The 14,167-nt window shown below is 58.4% G+C and overlaps 4 protein-coding genes across 4 annotated transcripts; 1 reads left to right on the top strand and 3 right to left on the bottom strand.

The window, feature by feature from the left end:
* Positions 1-366: 366 nt before the first annotated feature.
* Positions 367-2,031, top strand: E0L32_009946 (uncharacterized protein; the record flags this gene model as incomplete). Its single annotated transcript, XM_031144964.1, has 1 exon — positions 367-2,031. One exon carries the CDS (start codon positions 367-369, stop codon positions 2,029-2,031), a length of 1,665 nt encoding a protein of 554 aa, XP_030990318.1.
* A 199-nt stretch (positions 2,032-2,230) lies between these two features.
* On the bottom strand, positions 2,231-3,286 carry E0L32_009945 (uncharacterized protein; the record flags this gene model as incomplete). Its single annotated transcript, XM_031144963.1, has 1 exon — positions 2,231-3,286. One exon carries the CDS (start codon positions 3,284-3,286, stop codon positions 2,231-2,233), a length of 1,056 nt encoding a protein of 351 aa, XP_030990317.1.
* A 1,410-nt stretch (positions 3,287-4,696) lies between these two features.
* On the bottom strand, positions 4,697-5,137 carry E0L32_009944 (uncharacterized protein; the record flags this gene model as incomplete). Its single annotated transcript, XM_031144961.1, has 1 exon — positions 4,697-5,137. One exon carries the CDS (start codon positions 5,135-5,137, stop codon positions 4,697-4,699), a length of 441 nt encoding a protein of 146 aa, XP_030990316.1.
* A 1,113-nt stretch (positions 5,138-6,250) lies between these two features.
* E0L32_009943 (uncharacterized protein) lies at positions 6,251-14,001 on the bottom strand (the record flags this gene model as incomplete). Its single annotated transcript, XM_031144960.1, has 6 exons — positions 6,251-9,260; positions 9,320-9,752; positions 10,588-11,543; positions 11,654-12,233; positions 12,904-13,152; positions 13,215-14,001. 6 exons carry the CDS (start codon positions 13,999-14,001, stop codon positions 6,251-6,253), a joined length of 6,015 nt encoding a protein of 2,004 aa, XP_030990315.1.
* Positions 14,002-14,167: the final 166 nt, after the last annotated feature.

Genomic DNA, 14,167 nt, shown 5'->3' with positions numbered 1-14,167 from the left:
CATGTGCAAGTGGCGTTATTGGAGTATGGGCTTTGTTTCTATGGAAGATAGTCATATTGAGACAAGTATGAAGACAATCGATCTATCAACAAAGATAATTATGGTATAAATACATGATGCATGGGCTACAACATGCAGGCCTGAAGCTGGAGAAATGCTCAATTATTAGCGATGGTGGTGGGGCGCTGGTTGATCCCACAGGCGGTGTTCGGAGTTAACTCGAGCTCAAGCCAGTGGCGTTGCCGTCATCGATCGCGAGCTTTCTCTCTTCACCTTCACAATAGAGTGTCCCAATTCCCACACGTTCAATCTCTTTTGAAGTGCTGTTGCCATGTACATACTAACACCTTAACGCACCCGGCAACGATGTCGTCATACCGCACAGTCTGTCGCCGCTGTGCGAGAGCGCTCGACCAACGCAGCACGCGACACCTAGCCGCTCCCCTCGTCCGCCACTACTCCGACCAGAGCTCCCCCAAACCTCCTTCTCCCGTCACCGACCAACCCGACAATGGTCCCGAAGCCACCGGGTCCGAACCGGGGCCCATGGCGCGCCGCCTCGAGGAAGCCACCGAGGAAGCCCTCCTGACGGGAGGCCGCGCGGGCCGCCGGGCTGTCGAGGACGCCGGCTTCAGCGACGAGCTCAAGCAGCGGCTCTTGAACCGCATCGCCGACGCCAACTTCCGCGCCGACCACTCCGAGGCCCTCAACGCCGCCGGCATCGACCCAAACACCATGCAGAGCAGCATCCCCGCCTCGGCGGGCGAGGGGACGCGCGCCGCCGCCACGGCCCGGGCCTGGACGGGCGAGGAGGCGACCGAGGACGCGGTCCTGCGCATGCTCGACGACGCGCGGAAGCAGCTGCGGCCCGAGCTGCGCGGCAAGCCGAAGCTGCCGGACCTGGCGCCGGTGGACATGCGCCTGCGGGGCCAGTCGAGCGCCAGCCCCGGGCGCAAGGTCGCCGCCGCCAGGGACCGGGCGTCGTCGTACGTGGGCATGGGGCTCGGCGCCGGCGCCAGCGTCGGCATCGGCAAGCAGGGCAAGGGCCTCACGGACAAGGAGCGGGAGGAACTGCGGCAGGAGTTCCGCGAGCGGTTCCAGCCGGGAGCGCGGGCGATGCCCAACACGATCACGGGCCTGGCGGCGCTGGCCAACGAGCGGATCGAGGACGCCATCGCGCGCGGCCAGTTCAAGGACATACCGCGCGGCAAGGGCATCGAGCGGGACGCGCGGGCCGACAACCCCTTCATCGACACGACCGAGTACATCATGAACAAGATGATCAAGCGGCAGGACATTGTGCCGCCGTGGATCGAGAAGCAGCAGGAGCTCGTCAAGGCGGCCGGGATATTCCGCGCGCGCCTGCGCAACGACTGGAAGAGGCACGTGGCGAGGATGATTGCGAGTAAAGGCGGGTCGCTCGAGGAGCAGATGCGGCGGGCCGAGGATCACGCGCGGGCGGAGGAGGTGCATAACCCGCGGCGGAGGAACGTCGATGAGATTGCCGTGCCGACGAGCTCGACGGACGACCCCGTCATGGTCAAGATGCGGGCGCAAGGATTGGCTCTTGAACCTGATGCTGATGGTGGCGTGTCGTCTGATGCCAATACGGCGGGAGAAGAGGGGAAAGAGGCCAGCGGCGAACCGCACATTTCGGTGGTCAAGCCGTTCCGGGATCCGGACTGGGAGGCTGCGGAGCGGAGCTACATGGAGCTGGCCGTGGCCTACCTCAACACGATGACGAGGTCCTACAACCTGCTTGCCCCGGACCTAGCTAAGAAGCCGTACTTCTCGCTGGACCGGGAGCTCAAGGCGTGCTTTGCGGATGTGGCGCCGCAGGTGGCCGACAAGATCAGGGAGCGGGCGACGCGGCCGGCGAGGTCGTTTGTCGAGCCGGTCGGGAGTGGCACCAGCATCCTGGACAAGTTCGGCGGGCCGGCCACCCGTGCGAGGGTACACGATTCCAAGACGCCCAATTACGGTTTCAAGGAGATGTGGCGAGATCTCTGGTCTCGGCCTGATCATCAATGAGCAGTGGAAATATTGAAGAAATTTGAATACAATATGATATCCATCTATCTATGTTCTCCAACCAATGCGCCGTGCTAATTCGATCAAATGGGATATCCCTGTCGTATCCGACATACAGCTAGCTAATAAACATGCTTAAAAGAAGACAAGCCCTGCGGACTTAACATCGTACCACACCAAACCTTCTCTCCCAAGTATCCTACGTGTGATGTCTCCGCCTATTGTTCCTCCTCTCCTTCTCCCACAGGCCCAGCGCGCTCACGACGGCCATGACGGCCCACCGCTCGCCCAGCAGGCCCGAGTTGCCCGTGCCCAGAAAGGTAAACTTGGCCGACTTGCTCATGCTCATCGTGGCGTCGGTCCAGGCCGCCACGACCTCGCACCCGTCGCTCGTCACGTAGCCACCCGGCACGAAGCCGGACCCCTCGGGCGCGCCGGGCGGCGGGCCCTTGGCCACCCGCACGAGCTTCCAGCCGTGGGAGCTCCCGCCCAGCGAGGCGATGGCGTCGCCGTAGCTGTGGCGCCACTCGAACGCCTCGCGGCGTACGGGCCCGCCGCCGCCTGGCCGGCCGACCTCGATCTGGAAGCGGTACGTGCGGTGCCAGCCGCCGTAGTCGGCGTCGATGTGGACCTCGGTCCCGCCCATCCCACCGCCGCCGCCGCCGCCGCCGCCAGGCATGGGCGGCAGGGAGGCCGTCATGTCGCCGCCGAAGCTGTGCATGTCGACGGCGGCGAGCATGGGGCAGCGGTCGGCGCTGGGCCCGTTGTGCAGCACGACGTCGGGCTCGCCGGACCAGCCCGAGTGCAGGCGCACGGCGTAGAGGGGCGCGCCCTGGTGCTCGCCGAGGACGAAGGATCGGCCCCAGCCGTCCGAGTAGACGTTGAAGGCCGGCGGGAACTGGCGCGCGATGGGCCCGGCGGCGGCGGAGGCGGGCTGTCTCGGCGGCGGTGGGAGGCCGCCGGGGCTCGAAGAGGAGGGCCCTGATGGCGGGAGGGGCGGGAGGGGGTATTGCTGTGATGATCGCTTGGGCGGCCTGCTGGCGGAGGGGGTTGGTGGTGGTGGTTGTAGGTGCAGTCTTGAGCTGCCTGCTACGGCATCTTCGTAGGATGGGGGTGGAGGGAGATCATCGGGAATGTTGTTGGTGGTGCCGCTGTTAGAAGGCGGCGGCAGCGCCGTGGAACTGTCGCCGGCCTCATCTCTGTCGGCCTTGCTTGCGAAGGGGTTGTTGGACATCAGTTTTGTCTTGACGCCCATCTTGTACCAGACTGAGGGTATTGCTATGCGGCTGTCGTGTTATGTTTAATTCTTCTAGATTGAAAGAAGCCAGAAGAGGAACTGATGAGAACCCAAACAGGGATGGGAAATCTGGTGAGAAACGAGAGAGTGAGCCCCGGAGTAAGCGGCAGTGTAGACCGGCGCAGTCGTTGGTTGCGGAGGAGGAGGCAGTACCTCCAAGTCCCTACGTCATGTGGGGGGAGCCAGCACTCCATCCATCCCATCGTCTCACAGCCACCCACCACGCCACCACCACCACGCTCCAGCTTTCCTTTAGGCGCTCTTGATTTCCTGATTCGGACTCGGATTGCCTTGCAAGAGATGACTGGCTGGACGGCGCGCTTTCAAGAGAATGAGTTTTGGTATCTTGATTAATCCACACCTGCCAGGTCAGGTTGCATTTCTCGTAGGCTTCGTCTCGAGGTGAGATATTCATTTGGGGAGCATGCAACTCCATCCCGCAGCGATATTGTTGAGATGCAAGGTATTTATTGCAGGCATAGCGAGCACCACAGCTGCCACGTTCCGGGCTTCAACAAGTCCAAAGGATGAACATGTAAGCATCGTGGTGGATGATGTTGAGCGTAGGAGCAGTGTACGTCTTACACGCCATCGGACGTTGTCAGCCCAGCCCGGACCAGTCGCCTTCAATGATTACCAGCGTGGCGCCGAAAGACTGATCAGCGCTGTCAAGATGGGATAGGAGCCAGGGATTGTAGGCACAATGTTCCCCGATTCTTAAAGTTTGAAGATCCCCAGAGACCCGGAGCTGAAAACCGCACAAGGGCACGCCAGGGGTAATAAATAATACCCTTGCATGCACTCCCCTAGCGCTCGATGGCGGTTTCCAACCCCTCTGCATATTTTCCGCTCGATGGTGTCCGCTTGCTGGTGATGTATCAAAAATTACACATGTCGGCAGGCTGGAAATAGCATTGTCATTGGTGGCGCTCGTCTGGATGTAATTGCAATTGCCGTCCGTGGTTGCGCTCGTCTGTGTCTGGTGCCAAAGCTCATGTCATTCCTCGATTGTCTGTTCGAGAGCTCACCATGCATGGCGAGCTTGTCTGCCGGGGACGCAGAAGCACATCCCGACCTGGTCGTGCATTAGTTTCGACGTTGCTTGCCCTTTTCCAATGTACCAAACACAAATTCGAGCTTTCCACATGCACCTGCGGGAGGACTGTCACACATTCAAACTTAGACATGGTGACTACAAGTATTACAAACCATCATGTCAAAAGGGTCAAAAAGCAATGTTGTAGGTAGCTTGTCAGAGACTGAAACATTATCATTTAGCTCTATGCAGGTAACTAAGCCAAGGTCATAACTCCGTAATATGTGCTCCTTCTCCCATCCCTTCATCTCGTCCCAGGAACACCACCCCCTTTAACCAATGGTGGAGACGGCCCAGCTCTGGTCGGGCGACACGACCTGCCCGTTGACGAGCTGCTTGTCCGTGTACGAGGGCCAGGCGATCTGCCGGGCCGCCTCGTCCTTGACGGCCAGCGTCGTGAAGCCGTTGCCGGGGCCCCACGAGCCGTCCCAGCCGGAGCTGACGGCGAACTGGCCGCAGGTGACGCCGTTGACCTGGGCCTGCGAGGCCGGGGCGCCGGTCTGGTCGTAGGCGCAGGGCACCGGGGCCGAGGTGTGCGTGTCGATGGTGAAGGACCAGTGGCAGCTCGTGTCCTCGGCGTTGCAGCTGCGCACGAGGCCCTCGATCGTCCACTCGGGCACGTTGGCGGTCATGGACTTGGCCGTGGCCGGGGCCGGGGCCGCGAGGGCGGAACCGGCGGCGGCGAGGGTCAGGAGGGCGGTGGTGAACTGCATTTTGATGGTTTGTGGTATTAAGTTTTTTTGAAAGTGTAGAAGAGTGTGTAGGTTGTTGTTGAAGCGATGGAATGCTTGTGTAGGTTGTTGTTGAAGCGATGGAATGCTTGTGTTGTTGAGTTGTTTGATGGTGTTGTATGATGATGTTGTTCTATCCCAAGAAGGAGAGGACAGAGTCCTCCCTTTATATACACATCCGTTCCCTGTCACAGTCCACATCACGCTGGTCTCGGACACGACATGTGCATGTCGTCAGTCGCTCCAAGACACAGATCTCAGAGTTGTTTAGACGAGACGGCAGCCAAGATCCCCGCCGCCCGTATTCACCCCGGTTTTCCAAGGCGGTGCTTCTTCTCGTGTCGCTCAATCTCAGCTCAGCATAACTCGAAGTGATCTACACCTGTGCTACACTGATCCGGTGGTGATCGGCAACTGCCGTGCAAGGAACATCCTCTCCAAGGGTCGCCTTGCCCGCAGGGGCGGCAACGGAGATTCGATGCATCGCCCGGAGGCGGGCCCCGTAGCGTGAGATTCCCAGGTAACGTTGAAGTTGGTGCGGATCCAGCAGGGCTCCAGAGCACTGCTACGACTGGCGTAGGCCAAGAGAATGCCGAAGGCGGGACCCTTAAACGTCCCCCTGTCTGCCGACCTGCCGACCTCGTATTCTGAAAATCCCCATGCAAATTGGACCGCTAAATTGGCAAACGGTCAGCAGGTGGCCAACTCCACTAAACAAGGCCGAACTCGCCGGGCGGACCGTTGGCAGGGTCCTGCTATTTTTATCACACTTCTAGAAATGATTCGAGGTTGAGTTCCCCATCACTCGGCAGGCATTGTGCCGGGTCTGACCTTGAAGCGCGCTGGCGCTCGCAAGAAGTGAGCCACTGCAACCGAAGTAGCAGGCAGAGTGGCCGCCAACCCAAGCATTCACCAGCCGAGGCGAGGCTTCACACGCGTGAGACATGTTGATGTCGTCATTGGGCGGAAAGATGCAACTCTAATGGGACGTGTTTTCCAAGTTGGGCAATTAGTATGCCTCGTATCAACGAGCCCTTCAGAACTTGGAACATAAGCGAACCGAGAAAGGGCGTCCTCCTGGCCAGCTCAGGTAATCTAAAAGACATCCACCAGGAATTCGCAAATGAGAGACTCCCCATCCACCTCGACCCCCCGCATCACCCAGACCTCGCGAAGGAGGTCGTTCGCGCTGACCTTGCGGTGGTTCGCAAAGCGCTCTCTCGCCAGCGGGTCCGCGGCCGGGCCCTCCTGGAGCCGCCTCTCGAGCGAGAGCTGGTTGCTGGGCTTGAACGTCTCGAGCAGCTCCGGCAGGCCGGCCACGCACAGCTCGCCCTTCTTGTTGGTCACGTGGAACACGACGCCGCGCCGGGCCCCGTGCCCGAGGTACGCCTCGATGATCTGCGCGAGCCGCTCGAGCCACGCGACCGTCAGGTGGTGCGGCCAGGCCGCGCCCGACTTGCGCTTCCAGCAGTAGTTGTTCACGTTGTTAGCAAAGTCACGCAGGAGGACCAGCCACACCGACGTCGTCGTCGTCATCGTCTTCACGGTCCCGCTCCACATGGAGATCACAGCCCTACCCTCGGGGCGGCGGCCCTTGTCGAGCAGGTATCGTGTCAGCCGCACGTCGCTGCCCAGCGAGGCGCTGAGGAGCAGGTCGAGCCCGTGGTCGTCGTCAAGCTCCAGCCCGGGGTCCCGCTCCATCCGCTCGATGACGTAGTGGCCCTGCCGCCAGTACGCCGCCCAGTGCAAGAACGAGCAGCCCCTGCCGATCGTCGTGTGCCACCGCCACGAGTGCTCGCCGCCGACGAGCATGACGCCCAGGAACGCCACGTCTGTCCACGGCGTGGCCGGCACCGCGGATATCATGGCGAGCTGCGTGGCGTGCGGCTTCCTCCTGGGCCCCAGCGACGCATACTCGAACTGCTGCAGGCAGTCGAAGGGGACGGGGTGGGTGTGCGCGCAGTCATTGAACCACCAGAATGTATTCTCAAAGAGCGAGCGCAGTATCTCGACTGTGCTTTTGTGCTCGACGGGACCGTTGGGCACGCTGACAAATGTGGTCTCGGCGCTCCGGAGCCGGCTGTAGGCCTCGACCTCGGCAGCGTGGGTTGCGAATGGGTTGGCGCGCGCTCCGGAGTTCCAAGATTCCCTGAGGTGGTCCCGTACCGATCTGTGGAAGAAGTCGACGCGGTACCGGAAATATGGCGATGCGTCTGGGACTTCGCGCGGCTCGAGCAAGCCCTGGGTTAGTTGGTGCAGCAGCCTTTTCGTTCTCTCAAACCGCGCTGCAATCTCGCTCTCCGTGTATGGCTTGTGTTCTCGGTCAAAGGGGAACTGGCAGAGGGGATCCGTGAACCACTTCATGTCGTGCAGCCACGAGTAGACCAAGGAGTTCAGTGGCTGGTTGTAGGGGTTGTGAACCGCTATGTAGAGGAGAGTGTTGGACCGCGCCCGGATGACGGCACTGCGGTCGACCCTCTCCAGCATCTGGTCGACCAGGGTTTCCAGATCAGAGCTGCACAGTCGCAACGTCTCGCGGAGACACTCCTCGTCGGCATCCTCGAACGCGATATTCAAGAGCGACCGCACAGCTATACTGGCCCACAGGAAAACCCCTTCGGCCCTATCGGCAATGGTCTCGACCAAATCGAGGCAAGTTTCCCTGGCCTCGCACAGATTCTCCTCTTCAAGCGACGTCGCGAACTTCCATCTGGCAAACTCGACGATGTCGCTGCGGGTCAGGGTGTGGAACTCGATCATAGGGCCCGCAGGGCGGAATATGTCCAGGAAGACGTTGTATGGCCGTGCCGAGCATAATATCTTGATGTTTGGCGCTTGCGCCCAGCGGACGAGCTCTTGAGCTAGCTCTCGGTACAGCACATTGTCTCCTCGGCCCAGGTGGTTCGTGAGCTCGTCGAGGCCGTCGATGAACAAGCAGAATGCTCGACTCTCGTCTGCACTACAAAGGCTGACTAGTCTTTCGAAAGCAGCCGCCAGTTGCGGCAGCTGAATCTCTTCCGCCTCTGGCAGCTCCGCCGGGCCAAAGTTCCCAAAGACCTGGGCGGTCAGGTCAGGACACTGGCTGAGGATCTGGTAGAGAATAGAGCGATGAAATCCAGGCAGCGATCTGAGCAAAACATCGTCGGACCGCCAGACATACGCTCTCACAATGATTACTCTTCGCCCGGACGCCCATTCGTGCAATGTGTGCTCGACTATGGGGTTCCTACCGAGGAATTTCATCAAAGTGGACTTGCCGCAGCCAGGCTTGCCATGGATGAATAATGTGCCATGGCTCTGCGTCAAGAAGCGGTTGAGCGCTTCGGCTGCTTGATGGCGTGCTCCACACTCGGTTGCTTCTCGGTCTTCGTCCTGCGCGTTCCCGACGTTATCGTCGTTGATTGATAGGCCCTCCGGCCGCCCTGACAGCTCGTCGTCTGACAGTGCAGCATCCTCCTCTCCCAACATTGAGTCAAGGTAGGCTGACCGTGGAGCGTCCGGAACAGATCGTGTGATTACTGCAAGTCTTTCCTTCTTGAGCTCCATCAGGCTCTTGTGTTTCTCGACCAGAGATTCAGTCGGGCTTGCCAGTTGATACTCCAGCATCGGACTCTTGGACCTTCTAGGGGTCTCCGTGCTTTCTTTGCGCTGCACGGCTCTGCTGGAGCTGTCGTCTTCCAGTCCCTGAAGGATCCATTGGTAGGTGTCTGAGACAGTGTCGCGGTGCATGACCTCGGGCTGCGACAATGAATTGAAGTAGAGCTTGCGCAGCACGTGGTTCTCATTCGGGATAGAATGCATGAGCGACTCCAGACGCTGCATTTGCTCGGTCAAGGTGCGAAGATCGCACGAAAGATCTGCCTCGGGATCTGTGAGAGTAGACGCATCTTCAACTGCTGGTGCTAATGTATCTTGAGAAGCCTTCTGACGGAGCCTGGGACTTTGACGGTCCGTGGGCTCGATGCTTAAGCGCTCCAGGGACCGGCTTAGCTCATTGAGTATGTCTCCGCGTACAAATTGCAGTTGCTCGGCATGTTTGTTGGCCAGCTTCTGACTGGAGTGGTAGATGTCTTCCAACTTCTTCCTGAGCGCTGAATGCTCTTTACTGAACAGTGGTACCCGTCAGCGCAGGATACTGAGGCAACTTAAAGATGGCAAACGTACAAGGTATGCATCGCCAACCGCAACAGGATCTCCTGTCGATATTCACTGAGGCGATTCTCCAAGGCCAGGATCTCCTTCTGCTTCCGCATCGAAGCGATGGCGATCACAAAGCTGTTCCACGAGCCATGGCTCTTGCTCTCCAGCTTCCGCAACTTGCCCAGCAGTTCGCCCGACAAGGCATTGCAGTTGAGCGCAAGCTGGGCCAGCACGGGATCGACCTGGCCCCCAGTCGGCGCCTTGAGTTCCAGGGTCGCCTGCTCGAGGTCGTCGATCACGGTGCGTATCTGCGCGAATTCCTTGAGGCTGCCGGTGGCGGAGGTGTGCACCTCGTAGGCGCCGCGCAGCACCTTGTACGAGATGTCGATGAAGGTGAGGATGCTCGACGCCAAGCTGACGGCGTCCATCGCGGGCAGATAGGTCTTGACGTTGACGGCTTTGAAAACGGGTCAAGTCGCGCACAAAGGCGGCAGAGATGCGGGCGAGCCTTTATCGTGTCATGGGCTCGTTGAGGCCTCACGTTCATCGCTGCCTCGATGCTACGTGTGTGGCTGGCCATGGACAACAATGCGCCACTTTCTCTGACCAGTAGGACCCCGCGATGTGCTGACCCCTGTGGCCCCTGCAGCTGCTGATTCGCGAGTTGCTACTTTCGTACTTCAAAAATGCTGCCCGCAGCTGCGCAGCTCAGCCATCTAGGCTGCACCGTCCCCAGTCATTGGATAGATAGTACTAGCATGTTATGTGCACATGTTTCGGAGGCCGCATAGAGGATCATTTTTAAGTTTGGTTAAGTCAGGAAACAATGTCCTGGTCGAACCCTCCCGCAACTAGTAGATGATGAATATACCTCAAAGTTAACTTCCAAAGTTTAGTTATCCAGTCGCGGTCCGTCCCGCCCGCAGCCGATGCAATTTGGTAACTCCACCACTGCCCAGATAGATTCCGGTCCACCAACCTCACGATGACCTCTGATACCATGCCAAATGGTTGCCTGACCCAAGTTGAATGGGCATCATAACGTCACGGAATTGAGATACGTAATAAAGACAGCGATGCAAAGACAATAACACACCTTGCAGACTGTTTGAGGCCATTCTAGATTATAGTCACCTCGCGAATTTCCCACATATCTACCCACGCCCGAAGCAAAATCATGTTCAGACTCCCGCTGAAGGATCCGACCCGCTTATAGCAATTTGGGCGTTGGTCCACGCCTTGGAGCACAAGCCCTCTTAATGTAATAGTTGGGTCGTTAAGGTTTTCTCGACTGAAGATAATAGCGACCAGCTCAAACCCAGCTTCAATATAACGCTCGCCTGGTAACGTGACCAAGAAGTCAGGACAGATTTCAAAGGACATTGGCCGTAGCTTCATTTGTAGACTGGTGGCGACTAAGCCCGGCTCATTGCTGCCAGGTTCGTAGCATAAAACCCCCAAGCCGCAGAAACCCTGGAGGACAAGGCTCGCCTCCTGAGGAGTACCGAAAGTGTGATATCCCGGGGTGAGCTGGTGCGAGACAATACGGACAATACACTTTCCAGCTAAGGGCGGGACTGAAGCAGAGACTGGACCGGGTACAGAAGCCCAGGACCAGGATGGCAGCTCGCAGGGGTGGCTCCTGGCTACATGACCACCTGGGACCACCGACCCTAGCAACAAGGCCTGGAATCCCTCAGAGTCGAGGAACAAGCCTGCGAGATAGGTTTCCCAGCCTTGTACTTCTGCAAACCGCTGAGCAATGCCTGCAAGAGCGGGAAGCCTGTCACTCTCCCGGGATAGCTTGGCCCGGGTATAGTTCTCCACAATGCTCCTCCAATTCGAGAGGTCACGCCTGTCTGCCGGACGCTCAGAGCCCCTCGTCCTAGCTGTCAAGTCTGATTCAGTTCCCAAAGGTGGTTCGCGGCGTTTCGCTTCCGCCAGCAGCGTTTCTTGAGAGCGGCATTCACACCAGACTGCCCGCCGGTACTCCCATACCAGCTCTCTGTCGGTGAAGTGGACGATATTTCTCGAAATCATCCGCTCTTGGAAAACCCAACCACGCTGTTGCAAGGGGTATTTATCAGGGTTCGTGATGAGCTCTAGTGTTCCAGGACTGGGTGAGATTGGATGTGAAATTTCGTCGCGAAAGGAGACCTCGACTCCGCCCGGGACGACTACAGTAGTCGTCTGATCACGGTCATCAACACTTGATGAGAAAAGTCCCTTGGAACCGCAGGACCCGTCACTTGACAGAGCAGACAAGGTCAATGTAGCATTTTCATATTGTATGCTTCTTTGTGCCAATCGTCGTCGTCCGGGTCCTGATAGATGCAGAGGCAGTCGATCCAGAGATACTGAAAGCCAAGCCGGTATGTTGCCTCCACGGCATTCCGTAATAAGGGATAGAATAAGTCCGGTGGTTCCTCTTGAAACTCCGAGCCATTGTCGCGGAGAAGCTTCGAGCCCTCGGTGACATCCATCCATCGATGGCTGAGGAAGGCATACGGTTGTATGGGTGGGTTTTCGACAAGGCGCACTTTCGGCTTCAAAGGGTCTTCGATGAAGAGAATTCTTGTCGGCATGCCATTGCTCCGTCCTTGCTGGCACTCGGCATGCTCATTCCGACATCGCTCCATCCAAGGCTTCACTTTGCTCAGAGCGAGTTCACTGCCAGTATTCCCTGTTGGGTAGTCTCCATCTTCGACGTATGTATGCAGTTCTTCGGGGTACTGAGAGCGATCTTTGACAAAGACCTGGAGGATTTGCCTGTATCCTATGAGGACTATGCCCGGCATCCACATCAAGTTGTGATTTCCCTTGGTGAATAGGTATTCGCACGGCGCACATCCACGGTCCGCCAAGGGCATCAACCACTCCAATTCCTGTTCGACAATGTTGAAGTAATTGGCGGCATGCCTCCTTGTTCTCACCTCCTCTGAGTAAGGCGTATCAATGTGGCGAGTAGGAACGGTTTAGGGGAGCTCGAAAAGACAATCCCCACAGCGCCACCTTCCGACTTGCTGTCGCCGAGTTTCGTCGATTAAAGTGAGAGGGTGAACTTCTTGAAGTGGAAACCAAGACTCTGGGACATATTTTCGGAAGAAGAGTCGAGTTCGACAGCCTCAGTCTGCTGGGGAGACATTTTCTCGAGTGCTGGGGTCAAGACAAAATGGTACGCGAAGGGGAGTAACGTGATGCAACTTGAAAGAAGGCACTTGAAGAATTTATCAGTTGTTGCGGTGGGCTTGACAGGAAGAGCGGAGAATGTAGGCGACGAGCAAAGGGCTTGGGCAGGACGGGACAGCTGGGCTTCAACGGTTTGCCGACAGTGTAAGGGGCTTCTTATAACATGATTTCCTGCATCACTGGTGGTGCACTGCAAGCAAATATAATTGGATTGAATATGCTGGGCAAAATCAGAAGCGTACTTTGTAGGATTATAAGGGCCATTCACCTGAATGCAGTTAAGCCATGCGAAATAGTTCTTGTGTCGTGTGCAATGTGCAGATCTGATTGAAGATATACTGACTCCTGATGTGCTGTTCTTTGCATGCGCGCCCCAAATGATCCATCTTATCCACAATGGGACGTCTAGAGGCACTGACTGTAGTAATCATTGCTAAACTTGCAAGTGTAGCCCGCCTCGCAAACCGTACATCCCTTGAACCCATTGCCTCCGCACTGAGCCCAATGGCTTGCAGTGCAGCCGCCGGGGGTTGATGACGTTGTGGGCGCCACAGACGTCGTGGCCTGGGTTGATGGAGGAGGTTTTGTCGAAGTCACCAGCGTAGTCTGGGAGGGCGCAGTGGTGGTTGTCGGGTCCGGACCACTCGAGTTGCCACCGCCAGGGCATCCTAACAAAGACGTTAATGATGTCGCACACACCACCTTGCTACCCGCCCTCCATATCACGTACCTGGGCCAGAGACGCAAGTCGTGATACTGCCGCTCTCGATGTACACCCCCGACCAGTACAGGTCCTCGTCCGCGTCGGCGTACCCGTCGCGCGGCAGCTCCAGCACGCCCACGTGCCAGTCGGCGCCGTTGCTCGACACAGACGCGCTCTGGGGCGCGACGACCTGCGCGAGCGCTTCACTGCCGGTGCTGTGCCAGAAGCCGACCGTGTTGGCAGAAAAGTCAATCTCGTACGCGACGTTGTGCCAGACGTCGGCCGCCCACTCGGTGCTCCACTTGGTGCTGCCCCCGATGCACCAGCGCAGCAGGGTGTCGCTCACGCCCGGGGCGCCCGAGAGCCAGCCGGCCTTGAGCTCGGTGAAGTGGCTCTCGAAGAAGGCGATCTGGTGCTCGCGGTAGATCGAGGGCGGGTTCGTGCCCTTGCGCATGAGGGAGAAGTGGTAGAACACCTTGCCCTTGTTGATGGCCGCCGAGGTCTGCGGGATGAGCTCGGTGCGGCGCATGTTCTGGCCGTTCCAGAAGGACGTCTTGTCGAGGGTGATCTTGGCGCCCTGCTTGGAGCCGCCGTCGGCCGGGTTCTTGTAGGAGGGGGACAGGTTGACGTAGGAGGACACCGAGGAGGGCCCGTGGATGTAGTACTGGTAAGGACCGACTTGATTGCTCCAGGACCAGTTGTTGAGGTCGGCGCTTGAGATCATGTCATTGAACCGGCCATCCCAGAGCACCGTGCCGGCTGAGGCCGTCGCGATGAGGGCGACACCCAGTGTGACCAAGGCGGGGGACTTCATCCTGGTTCTGGTTCTGCAGATCAGGTTGGCAGGCGAGAAGTGAGTAGGAACACTGGCAATTGCTCCAATAGTTCCCAGAACCTGGCACTTCTTCCCCCAAAGCCTATTTATACCACGGCCAGACAAGGCATCATGAGGTCAGGAGCCCGCTTTGTGCATCTCCGCT

Source organism: Thyridium curvatum (genome assembly GCF_004353045.1).
Source record: "Thyridium curvatum strain D216 chromosome Unknown NODE_76_length_201104_cov_79.467521, whole genome shotgun sequence".
NCBI classification, from domain to species: domain Eukaryota; kingdom Fungi; phylum Ascomycota; class Sordariomycetes; order Thyridiales; family Thyridiaceae; genus Thyridium; species Thyridium curvatum.
Note: the sequence above shows the minus strand (reverse complement) of the source record. Positions and strands in the feature narration are given on the sequence as shown.